Source organism: Nannobrachium achirus (assembly GCF_963921795.1).
Source record: "Nannobrachium achirus genome assembly, chromosome: 7".
Taxonomy (NCBI): Eukaryota; Metazoa; Chordata; class Actinopteri; order Myctophiformes; family Myctophidae; genus Nannobrachium; species Nannobrachium achirus.
Genome location: NC_137816.1, coordinates 7,835,082 through 7,857,076, shown reverse-complemented (window position 1 = coordinate 7,857,076; position 21,995 = coordinate 7,835,082). Strand labels below are relative to the sequence as shown.

At 42.7% G+C, this 21,995-nt stretch overlaps 3 protein-coding genes across 3 annotated transcripts in view; 2 read left to right on the top strand and 1 right to left on the bottom strand.

Moving 5' to 3' along the window:
• Positions 1-9,430, top strand: part of cemip (cell migration inducing hyaluronidase 1) — a gene marked incomplete at its 5' end in the record, with an annotated part of 198,681 nt that extends 189,251 nt beyond the window's left edge. The window contains 5 exons of the mRNA XM_080729340.1: positions 435-639; positions 857-943; positions 2,631-2,788; positions 3,605-3,705; positions 7,565-9,430. Coding sequence (XP_080585466.1) covers positions 435-639; positions 857-943; positions 2,631-2,788; positions 3,605-3,705; positions 7,565-7,692 — 679 coding nt within the window. The 3' untranslated portion in view covers positions 7,693-9,430. The remainder of the gene's footprint in view (positions 1-434; positions 640-856; positions 944-2,630; positions 2,789-3,604; positions 3,706-7,564) is intronic.
• A 5,139-nt stretch (positions 9,431-14,569) lies between these two features.
• mesd (mesoderm development LRP chaperone) lies at positions 14,570-21,506 on the bottom strand. The gene is made up of 3 exons (XM_080729208.1): positions 21,321-21,506; positions 17,925-18,157; positions 14,570-16,252 (listed from the first exon to the last, which is right to left on the bottom strand). The coding sequence occupies exons 1-3, from the start codon at positions 21,474-21,476 to the stop codon at positions 15,982-15,984; spliced, it is 660 nt and encodes a 219-aa protein (XP_080585334.1). The 5' UTR covers positions 21,477-21,506; the 3' UTR covers positions 14,570-15,981.
• Positions 21,489-21,995, top strand: part of il16 (interleukin 16) — a 104,860-nt gene continuing 104,353 nt past the window's right edge. The window contains exon 1 of the mRNA XM_080729204.1: positions 21,489-21,573. The gene's annotated coding sequence lies outside the window, so the exon portion shown is untranslated. The remainder of the gene's footprint in view (positions 21,574-21,995) is intronic.

Sequence of the window (21,995 nt, the reverse complement as noted above, 5' to 3'; positions counted from 1 at the left end):
TGATTATTTTGGGGGTCACGGCCTGAAAAGGTTGAGAACTACCTGGCATACACTACCTGTCTTTGGGCATTGCGTATAGGAGTAAGCGACTCGTTATTGAGCTGAATTATTGTTATATAGTCCTGGAAATCAGGTTAAATATTCTGGAAAAGTTTTGGAAATTAATTGGTAAAAATGTGTGGGAACCCTGTAAATATAAAATAATAAACAGTGATATATTGTGTTTGGAACAAACAAACAAAGAAACAATGCAGACCAACCGGTATGTGGATTATCTTGAATCCACTTAGAAATGGCGTGGCTCTAATGTGGGTCTCAGACTTCATGTGACCAGCCAATGATGTCAATAATCTATGGCATTATCTATGATGTATGACTCCCCATTTGGGAAAGGTTTCAGTCTAATAACAGCCCCATTGTCTGTTTGTCTGCAGCCTGTTGTTCCTCAAAGTGAAGGCCCACAACAACCGAGAGGAATTTGCCTTCTGCTCGGTCAAAGGCTGTGAGAGAATCAAGATCACAGCCGTCATTCCCAAAGGTAGTCCTCCCAGTGACTGCATGGCCCAGGCCTACCCCAAGCATGCAGAAATGCCCATTGTAGATGTACCAATGCCCAGGAAACTTCCAAATGCAAGGCTGGTAAGAATTCACAATAAACAATCATGGGGGGGGGGGAAAGAAAATCGTTTCGTGCAAATGAGTGAAGCGATTCCTGAGTTTGTTTTTTACTAATGAGTGAAGCGTTTGTTTTTGTTGTCCGTTCAATTATTTTTCCATCTGTTCCGACGTTATCAGAGATTGGAACTAATTTGAAATGTTTACTGACAAAAGGCCATTTGTCTGTTTTGCCTTTCAGCACACACCAGAACACTTCCTGGAGCTCAAACTGGAATCCTACAACACACGCTTCTTCCACATCAAGGAGGACTTTGCCTACACTGAGGTGACTCTTGTCTCATGTGACATCAGGGGCGTCAATTGGGTATGGCAGGGGTATGCAGCTGCCATACCCTGGGTCCAGTCTTTGTCTGTGCTGGTTATTATGTTGTTAAATTACAGTAAAATGTCAAGATGTATTCTTCAAGATGTATTCTCCCCATCTTGACAAGATGGTATATTCCCAGGTTCCGCGGGTCAGCTGCACAGGTGCAATTCATTATTGTTAATTGTGGCACGTTTACTAACATGCCAAGTTTAGCTGCACTTGAACAACCGTTCCAGGCTGCCATATCCAGCCCAAGAAACCGTAGAAACCTGTGTAAAAAAACTGACAAAACTCGTGAAAATAGCCGATCTACATGCTCACAACGCCTCGCAGCGTGAGGCGTTGTGAGCATGTAGATCTGCTATTTTCACAATAGAACTGTGTTATACAAAATGTAATGCCTCTTTTCCATGAGCACTCCCATCTTTGCCATACCCTAGCTTTTGCTGAACTGACGCCACTGTGTGACATCATCACCCTTTTGACTAAAAGCAAACGTTAGTAATAATCCCATGCACATAGCTTTTGACTTCCAGTTCTAAATGTGATTCATCAACTTATACCAGATGTAAAGTATTTGTATAGCCTTAGACTTTGCAGCCATTGAAACAAAAGTGAGATTTAACAATTTAGGAAAACAGCCAATGCTAAAGTCTAAAATGACGTGCGCCAGCAAAAGTTGGCATACACTTTTGGCACAATCAGGTATTATTAGTTAGCCATGAGATTAGCTCATATTAAATCAAGAAGACCAAGATCTTTCATTTGAGAAAGAAGGCTTTCATTTGTAAGTACAAGCAGCAAAATGTTAAGTGTGAAATTGTTTGTTTGTAAAGTACTTCAAAATGTAGTAATAATCCCATGCACATAGCCTTTGACTTCAAGTTCTAAATGTGATTCATCAGCATTTTTCGTCAGCATTTTTTATAGCCTTAGGGAAAGACTTTGCAGCCATTGAAACAAAAGATTGTGAGATTTAACGATCTAGGAAAACAATTTGCTCTTGTTATCATTTCATTTGTGTTGTACAATACATGTACAGTAGTAGTTCTGTGTCACTATGCCTGGTGGGTACGATGCCCATAGGGAACGTACCGTACCTCAGAATATCTCACTCAACAGTAAACAAACCAACATAAAATGTAATGTATAGAGGGTATACATTGCAGAGCCCTAGAAACAGAGTTACGACACTTCCGTCGACTCCCATAGTAAACGTGGAAAGCCTATTTACTGGTGGGAAGCTAACTTAGCCTAGCTTACGCATGCGCACACATGCACGCATGGAGCCTGTCTCATTCCTAGCGAGCCTCCGCCCCCATTCATTTTCACTCGCTGGTAAGTAGACTAAATCACCTCTTTTTCACCCTTTTAATAATGTTATCTACCTTAGAGAGGCCCGTGAATGCGTTAAAATGGTGAAAAAGACGTGATTCGGTCTACTTCCAGCGAGTGGAAATGCCTCGGCTAGAATGGGGACGGACGGGGCAGAGGCTCGCTATAGGAATGAGAACAGGCTCCATGCGAAGCCACTTCCGGTCTGCGGCGAGTTCAAAGCGTGTCGTCACTCTGCTTACACTGCTCTGGGTTAGGGCACGGAGGCAGTGCGCTGATTGGCTGTGTGGCTCTGTGTGTGTCGTGGCAGGTGAACGGCAGGAAGATGTACCAGCCAGAGGACGGAGTGCACCTGACGGTGCTGGACGGTCACGACGGGAAGCAGGTGGACAGCAAAGCCTTCAGGAACTCCATCCTGCAGGGCATCCCAGCACAGATAGACAGCTACGTCAGTGGACTGAGGGAGGGGTAAGGAGAGAGAGAGAGATACTGTACATCAGGGGTCTTCAACGTTTTCAGGCCAAGGAAGGACCCCTTAGTCGAGAGAGAGAGAGATGAAGCGGGGACCCCCACAACACATTCCATATCTATTTTCGTCGTTTGACAGCACAATCATCAGTGTATTTTGGATTCATGTCGATTTGTGTTTTCAGATATTTAACCACTTGAGCCGTCATTACCTAATAAACTTGCCCTTTTACTCTGTACTTAGATTGCTCTTTTTCCCCTCTACACCAAACGCTTTGCCGAAAATAGATGATCTACAAGCTCACAACGCCTCGCGCGAGCCTGTAGATCTGCTATTTTTGGCTGAAGTTCTATATGAACACTAGTTCTATATGAACACTAGCATATGGACACTGGGGTTCAAGTCAGTGGTTAATATAAAAAGGAGAAAAAAGTATTTCTATCACACAAATATTTGGAGGCCCCGCTGTTGTAACGCCGAGGACCCCCTATGGGTCCCGGACCCCCTGTTGAAGACCCCTGCTGTACATTCAACTCTGTTTAAACTGCTTCCCTGGCCTGTAAAACCAGATCATGTTATACTGAAGCACTGACAGTTCTACACATGACTCACACATACACGTTCTCTCTATCTTTCTTTTTTCCATCTCTCTGTCGCTCTCTTTCTGTGTGTGTGTGTGTGTGTGTGTGTGTGTGTGTGTGTGTGTGTGTGTGTGTGTGTGTGTGTGTGTGAGTGTGAGTGTCTTTCTCTCTCTATCTCTCTCCATATTTATCGTTGCTGTTGCCTTGATCTTCGCTCCTTTTTTCTCTTTCTAGGTCCATTGTCCTCATGACATCTAAGGGTCGTCTGGTGACAAGAGGGCCCTGGATTAAAGTGCTGGAGAAACTTGGAGTAGACAAGAATGTAAAATTGAAAGGTAAGGCAGCGCAGAGCGCATATCTTGTAACTTACCTTGTTACATACAGTATGTGTTCAGTGCGTAACTCTTGATCAGGGTTTCCCAAACAATGGCTTGGGGGTGAGTAAATGTCCAATATTTTATGTTTAAAAAATATATTTTAAAATATGTAAAAGTGTCTCTTGGAGAAAAACTTTTTTTCAAAGGAATTACAGAAACCTTTGAGAAATTATGAAAGTAATATCTTAAAAGCCAGCTTGTTTTAAATAGGGGTCAGGTTATCATAATATATTGTTGTAAGTTCGGGTCCTGTGGAGACACCAAATGTATCTTTTTGTCTTGACCTGAAAACGTTTGGGAACCACTGCTCTACGTGTGCATCTGAATGTCTTGAGCAAGAGCAAAAAAACTAAACATGCATCAGGTCATGTTCTCAGCAGGAAATCCAGTAGAGGGCACTATTGCTCTGCTGCATGGATTTACACAGGTCTTTGTGTGAAAAGAAATGGGCAAATTCCAAATTGCAACATGAATGAAGCTGTTAACTCCTTGTCTCATCGATGACAGAAGCTAGAAACACTTTGCCATGCGACTTGGCTTCAATGTAATGCTGACTCATACTGATGAGGTAGAAATGGGTTCATATACAGTAGTGACTCAGCAGTTTCCAGAATAAGGGAGCCGGGGCAGACATCCCACTTTGGCCCCTGCACAGGAAACACACACAACAAGGGAGGGGGGGGGAGTGGGACTGAGTTACTAGGGCCCAAGGTGGAGGGGCCTTACTTATTTTATACTTTAGCTATTGAAAAATAGCGGATATACAAGCTCACAGCACAGCACTCTTGGTGCCGTGCAAGCTTGTAGATATGCTATTTTTGAAAAGTGGTGAAAATGTGTGCAAATCTTTGAATATATGTATTTTTTAAGCAAACATCTCAAATTTTGCATCTGGGGGGGTCCCTGGAACTAAATATTTTGAGTGGCCAATCATGTGGGGGGTCCTTCACATGAAAAGGATTGAGCACCACTGACATAGAAACATATGTTTTTCAATAAACCTTAGAATGACGCTGTGAGCTTGTATATCTGCTATTTTTCAATAGTTAAAGCATAAAACGTGAGTGAATCCTTGTACCCAGGGCCCAGAATTTGGTGCGACACCCCTGTGTGTCTGGAAAGGGTCTGTTCTTTTCTCCATATCTCTATGTCATCTCACACAGCTCAGCCTAAAGCCCTGGAATTCACAGGAGCCTAAAAGAAAATCTCAGAGCTCAGCACGTTCTAAAACTGCAGCGTTTCATGCGAGGAGCCCACATTCCACACATACGTCCTGGCCCCCGGTCACAGGACGGCAGCGTTTCTTCTGACTGTTGGGTGTGAGCGGCCAAACAAACGTATGGTCTATTTGTGTAAATGGTATTCCTGGGCGGGGTGAGAACCACTATGGTATGTCTGACGCTGACTTCTGTCAGAGGGTCTGACTGGCCTCTCTTTCTCATCACCACTTCTCTCTCTGTCTCTGTCTCTGTCTCTCTCTCTCTCTTCTTCTCTTATTTTCTGGAGCAGGAGTCTTCAACGTTTTCAGGCCAAGGACCCTTTAGTCGAGAGAGAGATGAAGCAGGGACCCATAGATACCCATAGATACCATATAGCAGGGTTCCCCAATAGGCGGCCCGCGGGCCATTTGCGGCCCGCGGGGGGCTACTGTCTGGCCCACACCAACCCCAGTAATAATGGTGGTATAAGAGCAGCAACAACACTAGTATATCGTCATTGTCGGGTGGAAAACCTGTATCTCAAAATGTGTACGTTCTTTCGCAAGGTAAAGCTCTGCTTCATCAAACAAGGCCGTCGCACAAAAGTAGTGAAAACAGATCTACAAGCACACAACGCGGCGAGGCGTTGTGATTGTAGATCGGCTGTTTTCACTAGTTTAAAACATTTTTAAAATGATAAATGCAAAACGAACGGTTTTGGACATACAAGATTTTCACCCGACAACGATATCTGAACTGTCGCTGGAGTAGCGGGAACGCCACCGTCGGCCCCTGCAATGTTGTGGCCCTCGGCTTGGTACCCTAGACATAATTTGGCCCTTGGGGAAAACTAATTGGGGAACCCTGCCATATAGTGTAGTTTCATCGTTTGACAGCTCAATCATCAGCGTATTTTGGGTTCATCTAAATTTGTGTTTCCAGATATTTAACCACTTGAACCGTCAAATACTTAAAGGGGTTATGCCACCTTAAGGGTTACTGTCACCTTAAGAAATTATATTAAAAACAAGTTAATATTTGTTTGATGTCATTGTGGGAATGCACGATAAGCCAATCAAATTAATTAATTGACTGTTACTTACTGTATGTCTGCACAATGTACATTTTCTTCCCATCGCCCGCAGGCTCGCTCTCACAGTCACAGCCCTCACAACTTCTCTGCTCCCACAGGGCTAGCTAGCTGGGCTAGCACTAAAGCTAACCAGCTAAAGACACACATTTATATATAAATCTGTGGCTATAAAAATTATATTTCCGGTGGTTACTGGTTGTTACTTCCCCATTGTTCATGGGAATATGCTTGTTTATGTTTATTCATTGAAATGGAAAACACGATGTTTTCACTGAGTTGGGCAGCTGCGCTCGAACTCATCCTCGAACTGCGTGCGGCTGGCCAGTATAGATGTGACGTTCGGGAACGAATCAAGTCTTTTGAACGGCTCTTTGAAATGAACGATATGATTCGGTTCACAGTAGGGAGCCGTTCCTTTCTAATGAACAGTGGTGGGAAAAGTACTCAATTTCAGAGATCCAGCTCACTTCAAATAGCCATAAATCCCATATCTGCTGACCAGGCTGTCTCCTGTCTGTCTCTCTACTCCTCCGAGTGGAGGGGGCTGCGCTACGGGGGATGGGATCATTTGATTCAGAGATTTCAGACCGTTTTAAAAAAGACCACGTGACCTACTGTATCCTACTGTATCATACTATTATAATTTCGGGGCGTGGCAGGACCCCTTTAATAAACTTGAACTATCACTCTGTACTTAGTCTGCCCTTTTTACCCTATACACGAAACCTCTTTTTCCGAAAATAGACGATCTACAAGCTCTATTTTGTGAGCTTGTAGATCTGCTATTTTTGGCTAAAGTTCTCCGAATATGGACACTGGGGTTCAAGTGGTTAATATAGAAAGGGAGAAAAAAGCTCCTATCACACAAAGATTTGGAGTACCCCCTGTAGTAACTCTGAGAACCCCTAGGGCAGGGGTTTTCAAAGTGGGTGACGGGGCACCCTGGGGTGCCGCGACAGCAGTCCAGGGGTGCCGCGATATCATATGATAATATTTGGGATTTATTTGGACACTTGCAAAAATATTTAGTATCATTTTAAACTTGAAGTAGCCTACAAAGTTATTTTCAGTCAGTTCTAACCAAAATGGCGATTATCTCAACGTTTTCCTCGCAAAATAATCACTAAAATATCGCCACTGTCGGGCAGAAACCTTATATCTCCAAGTTTCAAATGTGTACATCTTTTGGTAAAGCAAAGCCCTGCTTCATCATACAATACTGTCGCACAAAACAAACCAACATGAAAATGTTGGTTTGTTTTGATGCGATGCGTTGTGTGCTTGTAGATCGGCTGTTTTCACTAGTTTCGTACATTTTATAGATGATAAATACAAAAAGAAAGGTTTTGGACATACAAGGTTTCCACCCGACAACGACGATATTCTATAAATTTAAGGTGCTGGGAGTGAAAATTATAACGTAGGGGTGCCTCGGATTAAAAAAACATTTATAGGGTGCCCCTGTTGAATGAAGACCCCTGTTCTGGAGCATTGCTGAGTCCATGTCTCTCTCTTTGCCCTGCAGATAAGGTGGTGCTGGTGGGCTTCAAGGGGTCGTTTCGCCCCGACTGGGTGCGCCTGGAGCTGGGCGACGAGAGAGCCAAGATCCACCAGGTCCTCCCCATCCCCGTGATTCACAAGATGAAGCTATGAGGGCCATGTGGAGCTGGGACAGCCGAGAGACTGAAGCCTCCATCTCTTATGATACGAGCACACACGCACACACACTCTCTCACACACTCACGCACACGCACACACACATACACACACACACACACACACACACACACACACACACACACACACACACACACACACACACACACACACACACAAATACACTCACACACTGCCAACAATTGCTCCAAGCCATTGGTCCAGATTTAAGTGGGATTTCTTTTTTAAGGATCACCTCTTAAAGTCTGATTCATACTTTTGTCGTACAATGGTGTCGAGCAACGGAAATAGTCCGCGATTGCAAGTTCAACTTGTAGACCCGGCTATTTTTTGGGCAACGTGACACCGGCATGCGACGCGGTATCGATTAAAGCATCGGGACGATGCTACTACCCAGTGTGTCGTTTTTTTGCGGGGAGGACCTCGACCGAGAGCCAGCACTGCCCCAACATGAACTTGTGTCCAACGTGCGAGGCCTAGCCCACCGACAACACGCTTACAGCGGGAGTGTGGGGTCACCTAAAACCGAACGCATGCATATCTTGACTGCCACACCGAGCACCCTTCCCCCACGAAGGTCTCCTGTCTGTTGTCGTGACTGAAATGTCCTACGTTGAGTTATTCGACTGTACTGCTTGTTTGACTAAAAACTTGACTTTTTAAAAGAAAAGCGAGAAAAGAGACCAAAAAAAACTAAAAACAAAAGAGAAGAAGAAAATTCAAACAAAGAAACATTCCTTGTGTTCGTGTGCCGCCTGGTGGTGTTGAACTTCAGTGGTGGGAAAAAGTACTCAAATGTTTTACTTAAGTGAAAGTATCGATACTGCAATGTAGAAAGTCTCAGACAAGTAGAAGTCCGGAATTCAAAATGTACTTGAGTGAAAGTGCAAAAGTATTGGTTTCAAAATGTACTTGAAGTACCTACCAAAAGTAAAAGTAAGTTTTCAAATGTTTACAAATGTGTACAAATATTTTGAAAATAGTAGAAAGTAGTAGAAGTCAAAGTATTGGAAATTGGAAAGTAAAGTACAAATACCTCAAAATTATGTACAGTACTGTGTAAATATACTCAGCTACTTTACACCACTGTTGAACTTCGTTCCCATGGAGCAGTGTCCCTGCGCTCTTGAGCACTAGTTGACTTGATATTGTAATGTTCTTTCTCTCATACTTGTTATCATATCATAGCGTTTGTGGTCTGTCTGTCTATTTGTGTTTAGAGTGTACCAGCAAGAAGCCCCAAAAACAAAATCGAGACAACCGGCAAAATGAAAATAAGATTATCCGTTTCATTTTGATACACAACATACGATTCTGGCAATGTGCAATTTTTACCCCGTTGTAAAAAAGTAAAGAGAAATATTTGCTCAAATCTGGCAAGAAGCAGGAAGCTTTCTTTTTGCCGAAATAGCTGGTCTTTTTTCGGAGGGTTGTAGCAGTTTAGTGTTTTGTATGTTTAATGTGTTTTTAAGCTCCCACAGATTGATTACAGAGATATATTTTATACTTATTTATTGTACAGACACAATTGAACAAATTCTAGAAGGGACCTCTTTTGAGTTGTAATGTATTCATGTCCTAATACTGTATGTAAACACCATAGCGTCCTTTCAAAAGAATGATACTGTACGCCCACTGCATAGTACTAGCATAATGATCCTTGGTATAGTTCATGACTTGTTTTAAACCATACACCAATGTGTTGTATATGTGAATTGGCCTTGTAAAGTGATGAAATCACAAGACTTTGAATCTCAAGACTTTTTGTACAGAAATAAATGAATATTGAACCATTTTGCCTGGCTGTTATTGATAAAACATGCATACTGTAACTACAACCCAGTCACTCGCATACTTTCACTCCACGCACTTCAGTCCTCCTCACAGCTTTACTTAACTTTTATGTACCGTAGTCATTATTTTAACTGAAAAACAGATTTTTCCTTTGACCGACCAGCGTGAAAGCATTATTTTAACAGACACTTTGATTTCTTGGAAATAAATCTGACAGGTTTTTTATTGCTGACATTAATGGTTCCTGGAGGTTTGAAATACCAACTGGAGGGGCTCTGTCTGGCACTGGGCCACTGGTTCCCATGGGCTAAGTGTGTGTGTGTGTGTGTGTGTGTGTGTGTGTGTGTGTGTGTGTGTGTGTGTGTGTGTGTGTGTGTGTGTGTGTGTGTGTGTGTGTGTGTGTGTGTGCGTGTACGCGTGCGTGCGCACGTGTGCGAGTGCGCGCACATGTGCACGCATGAGAGAGTGCGACAGAGAGAGCAGGGGCGTCAATAGGGTATGGCAGGGGTATGCAGCTGCCATACCCTGGGTCCAGGGGGGAAAATAAAAGTTACTTTTAAATATAAATCCATGAATGTCTCTTTGTCTATCTGTGCTGGTTATTATGTTGTTAAATTACAGTAAAATAACGACAAATGCAAAATGTAACAAAATAGTCACTTTAACTATTCTCCACACTTCTCCCCATCTTGACAGAATGGTATATTCCCAGGTTCCGCAGGTCAGCTGCACAGGTGCAATGCATTATTGTTAATTGTGGCACGTTTACTAACATGCCAAGTTTAGCTGCACTTGAACAACTGTTCCAGGCTGCCATATCCAGACTAAGAAACCATAGAAACCTGTGTAAAAAACGTTTTTTTTTCAGACATTGTGAAAATAGCCGATCTACATGCTCAGTGAGCATGTAGATCTGCTATTATCACAATATAACCGTGTTATACAAAATGTAATGCCTCTTATCCATGAGGACTCCCATCTTTGCCATGAGTGCATCTCTCCACTCCGACATGTCTCCTTTCCGACATGTCTCCATTCCGACACTAACCCTATCTCTAACCCTAACCCTAAACCTTAGGCCCATGGGAGTGTCGCCACTCGGACAATAAGAAGTCTATTTCGGAGTGGCGACATGTCGGAATGGAGAGAGCCTCCCCTTTGCCATACCCTAGCTTTTGCTGAACTGACGCCACTGAGAGAGAGGTTAGAGAACACAGTGCAAAGGGTGTGGTCCTCTGGCCTATTATAAATCATTGCGGAATGCAAAGTTCTGCTCACATGCTGGTGAAGTGAAGGGAAAAGAAATGCCTTGTAAAGAATAACACATTAACTGGGGCCTTCGCTAACCCTCAGCGTGTTCCCGCTATGGCCCCTGTGCATGTGAAAAGCTTTTTAATTGCCTCTGAAACCCAACATTACATTATTGAATACATTAGTACAGCATCTAATGAGGTTTGGGATTTTACTGTGTGCAATATTTTTTCTAATTATGTAGTCTCTGTTGGGAAAACAAGAAAACTACTACCATGGAATGTTTTAAATTGGAAAAGCTAATACTCCACTACTGTATAGCCTAGACCAGGGTTCCCCAATAGGCGGCCCGCGGGCCATTTGCGGCCCGCGGGGGGCTACTGTCTGGCCCCCACCAACCCCAGTAATAATGGTGGTATAAGAGCAGCAACAACACTAGTATATCGTCGTTGTCGGGTGGAAATCTCGTATCTCCAAATGTGTACGTTCTTTCGCAAATCATACAAGGCCGTTGCACAAAAGTAGTGCGAGGCGTTGTGTGCTTGTAGATCGGCTGTTTTCACTAGTTTAAATCATTTTTAAAATGATAAATTCAAAACGAACGGCTTTGGACATACAAGATTTTCACCCGACAACGACAAAAACTGTCGCTGGAGTAGTGGGAACTGGGAACGCCACCGTCGCCCCCTGCAATGTTGTGGCCCTCGGCTTGGTACCCTAGACATAATTAGGCCCTTGGGTAAAACTAATTGGGAAACCCTGGCCTAGACTAAATTGCAGCAGGTTGAACTGCACACAGATGCAGACAATACATTGATTATGGCTTGTTCCACCTGGCTGTGAGATGTGTGTGCCAGTAAACTCATTCTAGAGTAGATTGCTGTGCTTTTTGACTGAAAATCAATCTCTAGGCGGGACATTTTTCTCCCTCAGACAACATGGATAAACAGAGATTTTTGTCAAAGAGGGGTCGTCATCATCGATAGTAATAATGAGTTAATTTCTGCTAAGCCGATTCCCATATTGTTGCATGCCTGCATGGGCTGGGGCTCCCCATTTTGACAAATAAAAACAAGATTCGTCAAAACTGTTTTAAAAAATAAAACAAGCGAGCCAGAGGTGTAATGCAGGGGCTGTGGAGAGAGTACCATTACTGAGGTGAGTGATTAATATGGACTTTCTGAAAATCAATGTTTATATTGAATAGGAAATATATCAGTCAAGGTGCACTATATTATGACAAATCAAGATGGGGGAGTCACCGCCATTTACACTGACTGTTAAACTGGTAGCCTATTATCACTACTGACCTTTGTATACTATTATGTCTGTGAATACACTCCATTTCATTTCCACATCTTGTTGTAAGTCATTGCATGCAATCAGAAAACTATATTCACTTCTAAATAATGAGCCGTTCTTAAAGATGGCTCTTTATTTTAATTTCTTCAATCAAATACATTTCTGTACCTTTAGTTTTTTTGATGGATGAAATTGCTACCCATAAAAGTATCATACTCACTTATTAGTATCCACCAGAATACAGGAAAGTACATCTACTGTGTTTAAAGGTTTATGGGGGACCTAGACACCCACATTATTTTGACTTCTGATGCCCATGGTTATAGATGATAGATTATTGCCCAACCACTGCAATTTCCATGTTGAAATATATATAATCTATTTAATTTTCCACATGCCACCTGTTATATTTGGATAACATACACAGTGCAACATACCAGTAGCCTACTAATACCTGGTTGGGGTGAAGATTAGAAGAGGGAAAATGGATGAAAATGAATTTACTTGAGTACAAAAATGATTTGACTGTGGTCTATAAAAAGAAATCCAGCACACACAACCAACTCTCACTCCAAGGTTTTCTGAAAAGTTGGCAGACCTGAATTTTGTCTGTGGGGATGTACGAGTTCTTTCTCCTGATTAGATACAAATTGATATACTGACCTGAATATGTGTTCTGTTTACTTAAGAGCTGGAGATGCCTAGCTACTCAACACACACATAGCCTACTGGGAATAGAGCTAGAACACTTATTTTAACCAAAGTGGGGAGAGATATCACACATCTTAAGGCGGCTGATATTTGGCTATAATTGCATACATTTGCACAATGGATCTAATTTGGGTTAGCATTTTTGCTGTTCACTAGAGGATGTGTGCAGTCAACACATTAACGCTGTAAGCATCACTCTCATTTCACGCATTCACCAATTGCAACAATACCGAATAATTCTGCGCAAGAGCCTGATAATTGACTACATATTCATTAGAAGTCAAAACTATGTTAGAAAGATTTGCAGGTTTTCGTTGACTAGAAACCTCAACAGCATCAACCGCTACCTTTTGATGGACACATGTGGGACTTAACATGCGTGTTTTCAGCGTCCCCGTGGGGGGCATTGGATAAGATTAATTGATGTTCTCCACTGACAAACCACCGTTGCGGCCAGTCTCCCTGCAGCTGTGGGTTATTGTGTCTAAATGGAGGCCTGGTGTAGACGTTCTCATGTTATCTATCCCAGATGAGCTTCACAGACATATGTTGACTTGAACTCAGCCTGCCAGACCCACATCACAACGTACAGGGGCGTCACAAGGGGTAGGAAAGTGGGACTGAGTTACTAGGGCCCAAGGTGGTGGAGGGGCCTTAATTATTTTATACTTTAGCTATTGAAAAATAGCAGATATACAAGCTCACAGCGCGGCACAGAGTGCCGCGCTGCGAGCTTGTAGATCTGCTATTTTTGAAAAGTCGTGGAAAATGTGTGCAAATCTTTGAATATAATGTATTTTTTAAGCGAACATTTGTAACTCAAATTTTGCTTCTGGGAGGGTCCCTGGAACTAAATATTTTGAGATGGGGGTCCGTGGCCAAATACATACCATTTTGGGGGTCCCTCACATGAAAAGGTTTGAGCTCCACTGACATCGAAACCTAGGTTTTAAAAAAAAAACTTAGAAGGATTTGAAATATTCAAAGATTTTCATGATTTTTCAAAAATAGCAGATCTACAAGCTCACAGCGCGGCACTCGGTGCCACGCTGTGAGCTTGTATATCTGCTATTTTTCAATAGTTAAAGCACAGGGGCCCCACAGTGAATCCTTGTACCCAGGGCCCAGAATTTGGTGTGACACCCATCACAACGTACACTCATCAGCTGGCTGAGGAAGGTACAGTATCTAAAAACCTATGAGTTCCCCCATGTTTATTTGAAATGCTCCTGTTGGAATATGTATTCACCAAAACAGTGGAAGGCTGTCTGTAGTCTAATAATAACTATCCACTGTCAAAATAAGGTTGTTGCATGCCGTAGATACAGATAAAAAAAATATCTGCCACAGATATTTATTTTATCTGTGGCAGATATTCTTTTTATCTGTATCTACCATCCACTTTGAATGGAAAGATATCTGTTCATCTGTTATCTGGCCCAGAGGGAATGGGCATTAAGGGTTACTTGAGGGGGTTCCAAATGGACTCTTAAAAGTCTGTAACAATTAGTGTACAAGGGTAACCAAAGAGTAAGGGTCCACCCTTACTCTCAAGAGTTATGGATGTCGAAATTAAAACGTTTTAGGACCACTGCCATATATGCATTGGCTTGTTCCACACAGAATAGTTTTGCTTACTTTTGGCGTTGAGCCGTGCAAGGACATGAGGAAATGTGTAAGAAATGAGAATAATACATGCACACCAAAGCAGTTACTGTATAAGTAAGTATTTTCTGGACGCTGCTAGCACAACCTAAATAAATCACATAAATACGTTTACGACGGGGGGTAATCCCACACGTTTATATAAAACTTTTATTGTTCTAATTCCATGAAATGATCAAACATAAAACATGAATGCTATTTGTGTACTCATTCGTATCTTAAGATTGCTCCTGAATTTCTCATTTAGAACATGACTCAAGAGTTGGATTGAACCTTTATCTGTACCATTTATCAAGTATTTGTGGCAAGTAAACAATTTGCATGTGTGTAACATAGGTTTTGGCACCAAATACAGAAGATTTCCATAAATCAAAAAAGGAAAAGAAAAGAAAAAGAAATTAGTTAACATCACATGAAACTTTTTTTGATTAAGAAAAGGTTTTCAACCATTCTGTGACTAGTGCTCCACTGTTCAGCTCAGCAATGTGCACTGCACTATAGGAATAACGTAAAAAAATCAATGAGAGATGTGTATACTGTATAAGACTGTTATAACACCTGTTCACAAGTCAGGGTCAACAGGATTTATTGAGTTCATTCACAATACTGACTGGCGATCAGTCACCTTTAAACCACTAGCTCATCACATGGTCCTCTGGGTGGTGCTTATGACATTAAAGTTCTCAGATCTATAAGAATCGGCCAACTGAAAGTCCCATGGCAGAATGTAAGCCATCGGTCTACTCTTACCATATCTGTCTGCACATAGGTAGACAGAGGAAGAGCAGAGGTTCACAAACCTGGTCTGACATGGACCTTAAAGTGTTAGTTGAACTATTTTTGACATAAAGCTGTGTGAAATACTTGCCATTAAAATAGTGGTCCCGTGGTCAGAGTTCTGGTCAGTTTTAGATGAATATTAAGTAGTTCCAATGGGGTGGGGGCCATTTGGCAAGGCCCAATCATTGAAAATAGAGTAATCCACAAAACTAGAGTCATTTGTATTGTTGGCCTATTTCTACCATATAGAGCGAGGTTTCGTTCTGATCAGCTGACTGCAAAGCACCTTGTTTTGGGGAAATACGTTGCAGCGGCGTAGTGATACTGGACACAAAAAATAGTACCATGTGACAGAGGGGTCAAAGTTGAACGAAAGTTTGTCTATTTGGTAGAAATAGGTCAACAATACAAATGACGCTAGTTTTGTGGATTCATCTATTTTTAATGATTGGGCCATGAGCCCCTGCCAAATTACCGGAACTACTTTATATTCATCTAAAACTGACCAGAACTCTGACCACGGGACTTAATATATTTGTAACCACTATTTTAATGGTAAGTATTTCACACAGCTTTATGTCAAAAATAGCAGAACTAACACTTTAAGTATCGCTTGTTTTCTAGCCACCTGTTGGATGATTAAATCTATAGACAGCCAGACTGACAAATAACGCAGTTCTTATGCTATTTACTTCACAGGCTTTCCTGAGGACCGGGTTTGGGAATCAGTGCTGTGATTGGATAAGGCAGGACCTTATCCAATCACAGCTCTTGTTTCTTGCTAGCTCTGTTCCCCTCCAGGTCTGGTTTCTTGCTCTCCGACTTCTTCTTGCCCTTCTTCTTCGCGTTAACCTCGCCGTGTTCTTTGGCGTTGCCGCCGCCGTCGTCTTTCTTGGCGCCCTTTCCGGGGAACACCTGTCCCTCGACAGTGACGTCCGCGCAGCGTTCCTGGGCGACGAGGAAGTCTTTGACCTCCCAGGCCATGCTGCCGTCACGCAGCATGAAGATGGCCCTGTTGGAGCCCACCACGAACCTATAGGCAGGGGTGAGAGGAACACGTGAACATCTGATACCATCAATTCATGAAGAGGAAGCCTACTACTCTACTCTACTACTAAGGCGCATACCACATAATAGGCAGGCTCTGATAGCCCCTTATAGAACCTCACCAGTCGCTGCATACTGTTGTGCTCCGAGATGAGGTCCTATAAAGGTGGCGCAGCGATGGCCCGGACCGCCTCCACATCAAGTTGGAAAACACTCGAAACAAAATTTTATCCAAAACGTAATGGTAGTTCCGAGCTCCCAGACTATGGTTTTCCATCCCACGGTACATAAAACATGAACCAGGGCATGAAACAACCGCTTAAATCGTTAGTTTTGTAATGTTTTCCCATTCAAGCGGAACTGTTGCCAGTACAGTAGTCTCGCGTAGCCAGAGAGCATTTGCAAATCGCGTTAGGCAACAATCTGGCCACGCGAGACTACGCCAGGGGCTTTTCTGAATTTAATGAGACTAAATAACCGTTTTCCCAACGCCGTGGTGCATGTTTTATGTACCGTGGGATGGAGAACCATAGTCTGGGAGCTCGGAACTACCTTTACTTTTTGGATAAAATTCTGTTTCGAGTGTTTTCCAACTTGATGTGGAGGCGGTCCGGGCCATCGCTGCGCCACCTTTATAGGACCCCATCTCGGAGCACAACAGTATGCAGCGACGGGTGAGGTTCTATCAGGGGCTAGCTCTGTCCCCTACTCTCTCCCCATTTCCTGCATGTCAATCTACACTGTTCTATCAAAATAAAAGGCAGAAAAGCAGAACATCTATAAAATAAATACAAATATGTACTAAAGTGTGCATTACTAATCCTAAATGTTGGCGTAACCACTCTATACTCCACAAAATACTGATTTATTAATCGTCTTGTATATGTTACTCTTACAGTGTTTTTTCTAAGCTTTCAAGACAATAGTGGCCATGCATATACTGTACAGACAACATGCAACATGTTGAGTGTTGACATGAGCATATTGGGTTCTAGTGCCTTGCTCAAGGGCACATCACATTATTATGTTGCAGTAGTCGAGCCACTACAGTAAGTCTGGGCAGCAGATGGTCCCAGGTTAGTTTCCCGGCCCTGGCAATCTGTCCCTGAGCAAGACACTTAATATCAGGGTTCCCACACATCTTTACCAATTAATTTCCAAAACTTTTCCAGAACATTTAACCCGATTTCCAGGACTATATAACAATAATTCGGCTCAATAACGAGTCGCTTACTCCTATGTGGAGTGACCCACGAAATAATCATATTTGAACTGGGGACCCGGGCACCCTGACGACCACTAAGAGTAGAGGAAAGAGTAGAGCCGAGAGTACATGCCGATCGAGAGTACAAGCCGATCTACATGCTCACGATCTGCTATTTTCACAATTTCTGCCTCTAATATTTGACAATTTGGCCAATGTTTAATTTGTCATTTCAGAGGTATTAACAAAGTCAATAACCAAAGACAATGCATAGCTATTTTTCCAGGACCTTCCAGGACCCTTGATCAATTCCAAAACTTTTCCAGTACTGGAAAGATATTTTTCTAATTTCAAAATATTTCCAGGAATGTCATGACCGTGGGAACCCTGTAATATACACAAACATAATACACATCAGCTGATTAAGTGATGACGGTCATCATCACATTCCCACCTTTGAATGTCATAGTTGGCGTTGAACAGACTGCCCTGCCACAGACTTGTCACCTCCTCCGTCTCCTTCTCGGTGGGGTCACCCGACACCGAGGCGAAGACCATAAGCGTCCTCCCCTTCTTTGACATCTTCAGCAACTCCTCGGGCTTGGAGGCGTCAATTTTGGAGAAGTCAATGGGAGGCGGAGACCTCTTGTGCTCTGGGAGGTCTCCCTCCTCAATATCGTCATCCTTCTGTTGAGCAAGGAAGATCAAATAAGGAAAGGACACCAACGTGTTTTTTGGCTCCATGGCCATCCGCCATGACACTCTCGGTGGCAAAACTAGCACCGGAGGTTCGGTGAATAACATTGGAGTCTATGAGCGCCGGCTGGGACAGCTCATGAACAAAAAATAATTCTGAAAGATAGAGACCTTTATAAAACACTCAACTCAGGAATATAAAAGAAAACATGTCACACATTGTTTTGTACTGTGTTGCTTTTCGGTGAGTACACTGTATAACTTTATAGAGGCATCTAAACAAAGAGCACAATTTACGTTTCTGAACTAGCTAGTATCGCGAGACTCTCCACCATTCCCTGTCTGGAATCCAAATCTCCCGATAGCTCCGAGACAGAAACTATACTTGCTGCTGTTTAGCTGCCTCAATAACATTATGTACTGTGCACTTCGAAAAGCAAGTGATTGTAAAAAAATACCTGTGATGTGTCTTCTTTTATATTCCTGGAGCGATTATATAACAAAGGTCTCTATCGTTCAGAATATTTTTTTGTTCATGAGATGTCCCAGCCGGCGCTCACAGACGCTAATGTTATTCACTGAACCTCCGGTGACAGTTTTGCCACCGAAAGTGTCATGGCGGATAGGCGTGGTCACCAACGCGTCACCGGTGACTTCTCCTCTTGCTCCTAGCTGTTGAGTAAAAGGAGAAGCAGTCCTATGAGGAAATGAAATCCCATGCAGCGGCAGCATCACTAACAACAAACTAGAACTGCACTCTGTCGAGGTGCCAACTTGCGCCTGGTGCACAAGTCTTGTGTGGCAGCAGAGCACGCCATGAGGTGCGCTCACCACTGGCATCACCAGGAATGCTGGTCCCTCAGTGGCTGTTAATGATGACGTTGCTAGAAATGCTGGTCCCTGATTGGGCTACAGCAGGGGTGCCCACACTTTTTGGACGTGAGATCTACTTTTAAAATGACTAGCTCAACATGATCTACCCATCCAAAATATTTTAGCTTAGGGCCTCAGGGGGGCTTTGGAATAGCAGCACTGGCGTTACATTTTAGACAAACACACTTACTGTTAAGGGGGAAATAAATGGGAAATACAGGGGGAAATGTCTTCATCCCATTCTGTATGGAAGTGGTACTGTAGGTTTTGGGGTTCTTTGTAATGCTACTGACTCTTGAACAAAGTGTTGCATTGGAGGTTTGCCTACTTTAGAAGCCATGAAGGGAGCTGACGGGCCTTTCTTGATGTCATATTGACATATTACTTTTTATATTTTAATCATATATTTTTAGGGGTATGTCATGTGGTCTACCTGCACACCCTTGGTGATCTACTGGTAGATCACGATCTACCTTTTGGGCACCCCTGGGGTTGACACTAAGGTCTCAGAGGCACTTTCCCGTCGGGCAAGTACAGGTCATGTTCTACTTGCCCAAAGGTCATGCCCACTTGCCCGAAAAGTAAATCGTCCATTATAAAATGATGTGCAAGATTTTAATTATCACTCAATTTAACACATTTCTTTTCTGGGGCTGTGCGATAAAAAATGGCATACCTCCAAATCCAAATACCTACATAGCTATGATTGTCTGTGGTTTCACAAGTTATTTTATATTTTTAAGTGTAGGAACAGTGACAACAGCACATTATAGGTAAACGGTGCTCTTATTTTACATTCAACAGACCAGAAGACAGCCCTCTGGTCACGTTCAGGCGTTTAGACAGATATCAAATGAGCACTTGCCCGGTCGGGCAACCTGAAATCAAACTTTACCTGCATGAAAGTTTTATTTACCTGCCGGGGGCAGGTGGGCAAGCCATAGTGTCAATGCCTGCTTAAACACACGCAGCTACTAACCTACCTACATATGCAGCCGAACGCAGTACTTGCGTGGCTCTGCTGGCAATGACTCGATGCAGTTGATGATGCATTGATGATGATAATGATGATTTCTTTCTTCATCAAAAAATAGCCGATCTACAAGCTCACAAGGTGCCACATCGAAAACGCATAGGTTTGTTTTGTTTGTGCTTAAGTAAGGCAGGAACACCCTAAACGGCTGTGATATTCCATACATTTCATGTATTCCAAAAAAGACATAATCAAGGCCTGTCCCCAGTTGCAACTCCTATCCCCAATGGCAGTTGCAATGAGTTGCATTGGTACAGTCTGGCCTCAAGATCACCCCCCGGCCCTCCCTAGTAGCAGACTCATTGCAGTGTGTACACTCACCCAATAATTAATTGCTGAGACTTGGATCAGTTATTGTCACCTAGTTTAATTTCCATTTGATAGTTCTGGCAGAGAACATGATTGTGTTTAGTGGAATTCACTTGTCTTTTCCAAGAGCTGCACACAGACTTCATTCTCCTACTGAACTGAACATATGAAAAATACCTTTGATGAGCACGTACAGTATGAGGCACACAACTGACAGGTGTTATTAATTGCCCCACTCACCAATCGCAACGCACCTGTAGCCTATATTGTGTGCCCAACGCCCAGCAATCATTTCAGGCCCCGTAGGTTATTATGAGAATGTTGTCCTTGTGCACCTCGCGGAAAAGGACACACATTTGACTAAACACGTTTTCTGCCCGAACGTTCAAATGGATAATGAACTAGATGACAATGACCCCAAGTCGCTGCAATTTATTATTGGGTGAGTAAATCACACAACACATGCAGCACTACAACTTGCTTTTAATGCCACTGAGAGCCTTGGATCAAGACTATCACAGAGGTATTTTATCGAGTGTGACTTTTAATTTCGTATCTGTGCAAAAGTCAAAATGGATGTGAGCTGTGTGTTTATATGGAATATACAGAGATGTGTATGCATTTAAAAAAACTGAAATGGCACATTATGCATAATGAGTACTTTTACTTTTGGCAGTATAAGTATACATTTTGATGCCAATACTTTTTCCTCAAGTAAATGTTTAACTCCGGACTTCTACTTGTAACAGTATTTCTACATGATTGCAGTATTGATACTTTTACTTTTTCCATCATCACTGGGTATGTGAGAATGACGCTTCTCTCTGCATACTACTGCTATATTAATGTTTGTGATGATACAGCCTACCGTTAGCTCGCAGGCTAACAGCGACAGTGTTCATTCTGATTGAATGGGAGAAATGAAGGTTTTACACTAACCTCCCACTCCTCCAGGAGCCGTGCCATGTCCGCGTCATTGTAATCCCGGATATCTTTCTTTTTCTTGGGTTTATCTTTATGGTCAGCCGCTAAAATACATAAGAAAGATGTGCAGACGAAGAGCACCACACATCTCCATCTGAAGTCGGACGCCATGCTTACAGATGGAGCACAGCGATTGGCTCTCGAGTTTGGCGTCACGAGACCAGCAGGGTTGTGTGGGTGCAGTGGCGTCAGTTCAGAAAAAGCTAAGGTATGGTATGGCAACATGACGGGTGTCTTGCGCGTGCAAGACACCAGTCATGTTGCCATACCTTAGCAACAGGCATGATACATTTATTTTAAGGTGTAAATTTAATGATATGGCAGCTTGGAGTGCAGCTAAACTTGGCATGTTAGTGAACGTGCCACATTTAACAATAATGCATTGCACCTGTGCAGCTGACCTGCGGAACCTGGGAATATACAATCTTGTCAAGTGTGGAGAATATCATTATAATACCTTGTAGTTGTTAAAGTGGCCATTTTGTTTAATTTTGCATTTGTAGTTATTTTACTGTAATTTAACAACATAATAACCAGCACAGATAGACAAAGAGACATTCATGGATTTATATTTAAAAGTAACTTTTATTTCCCCCCCTGGACTCAGGGTATGGCAGCTGCATAAGTCTA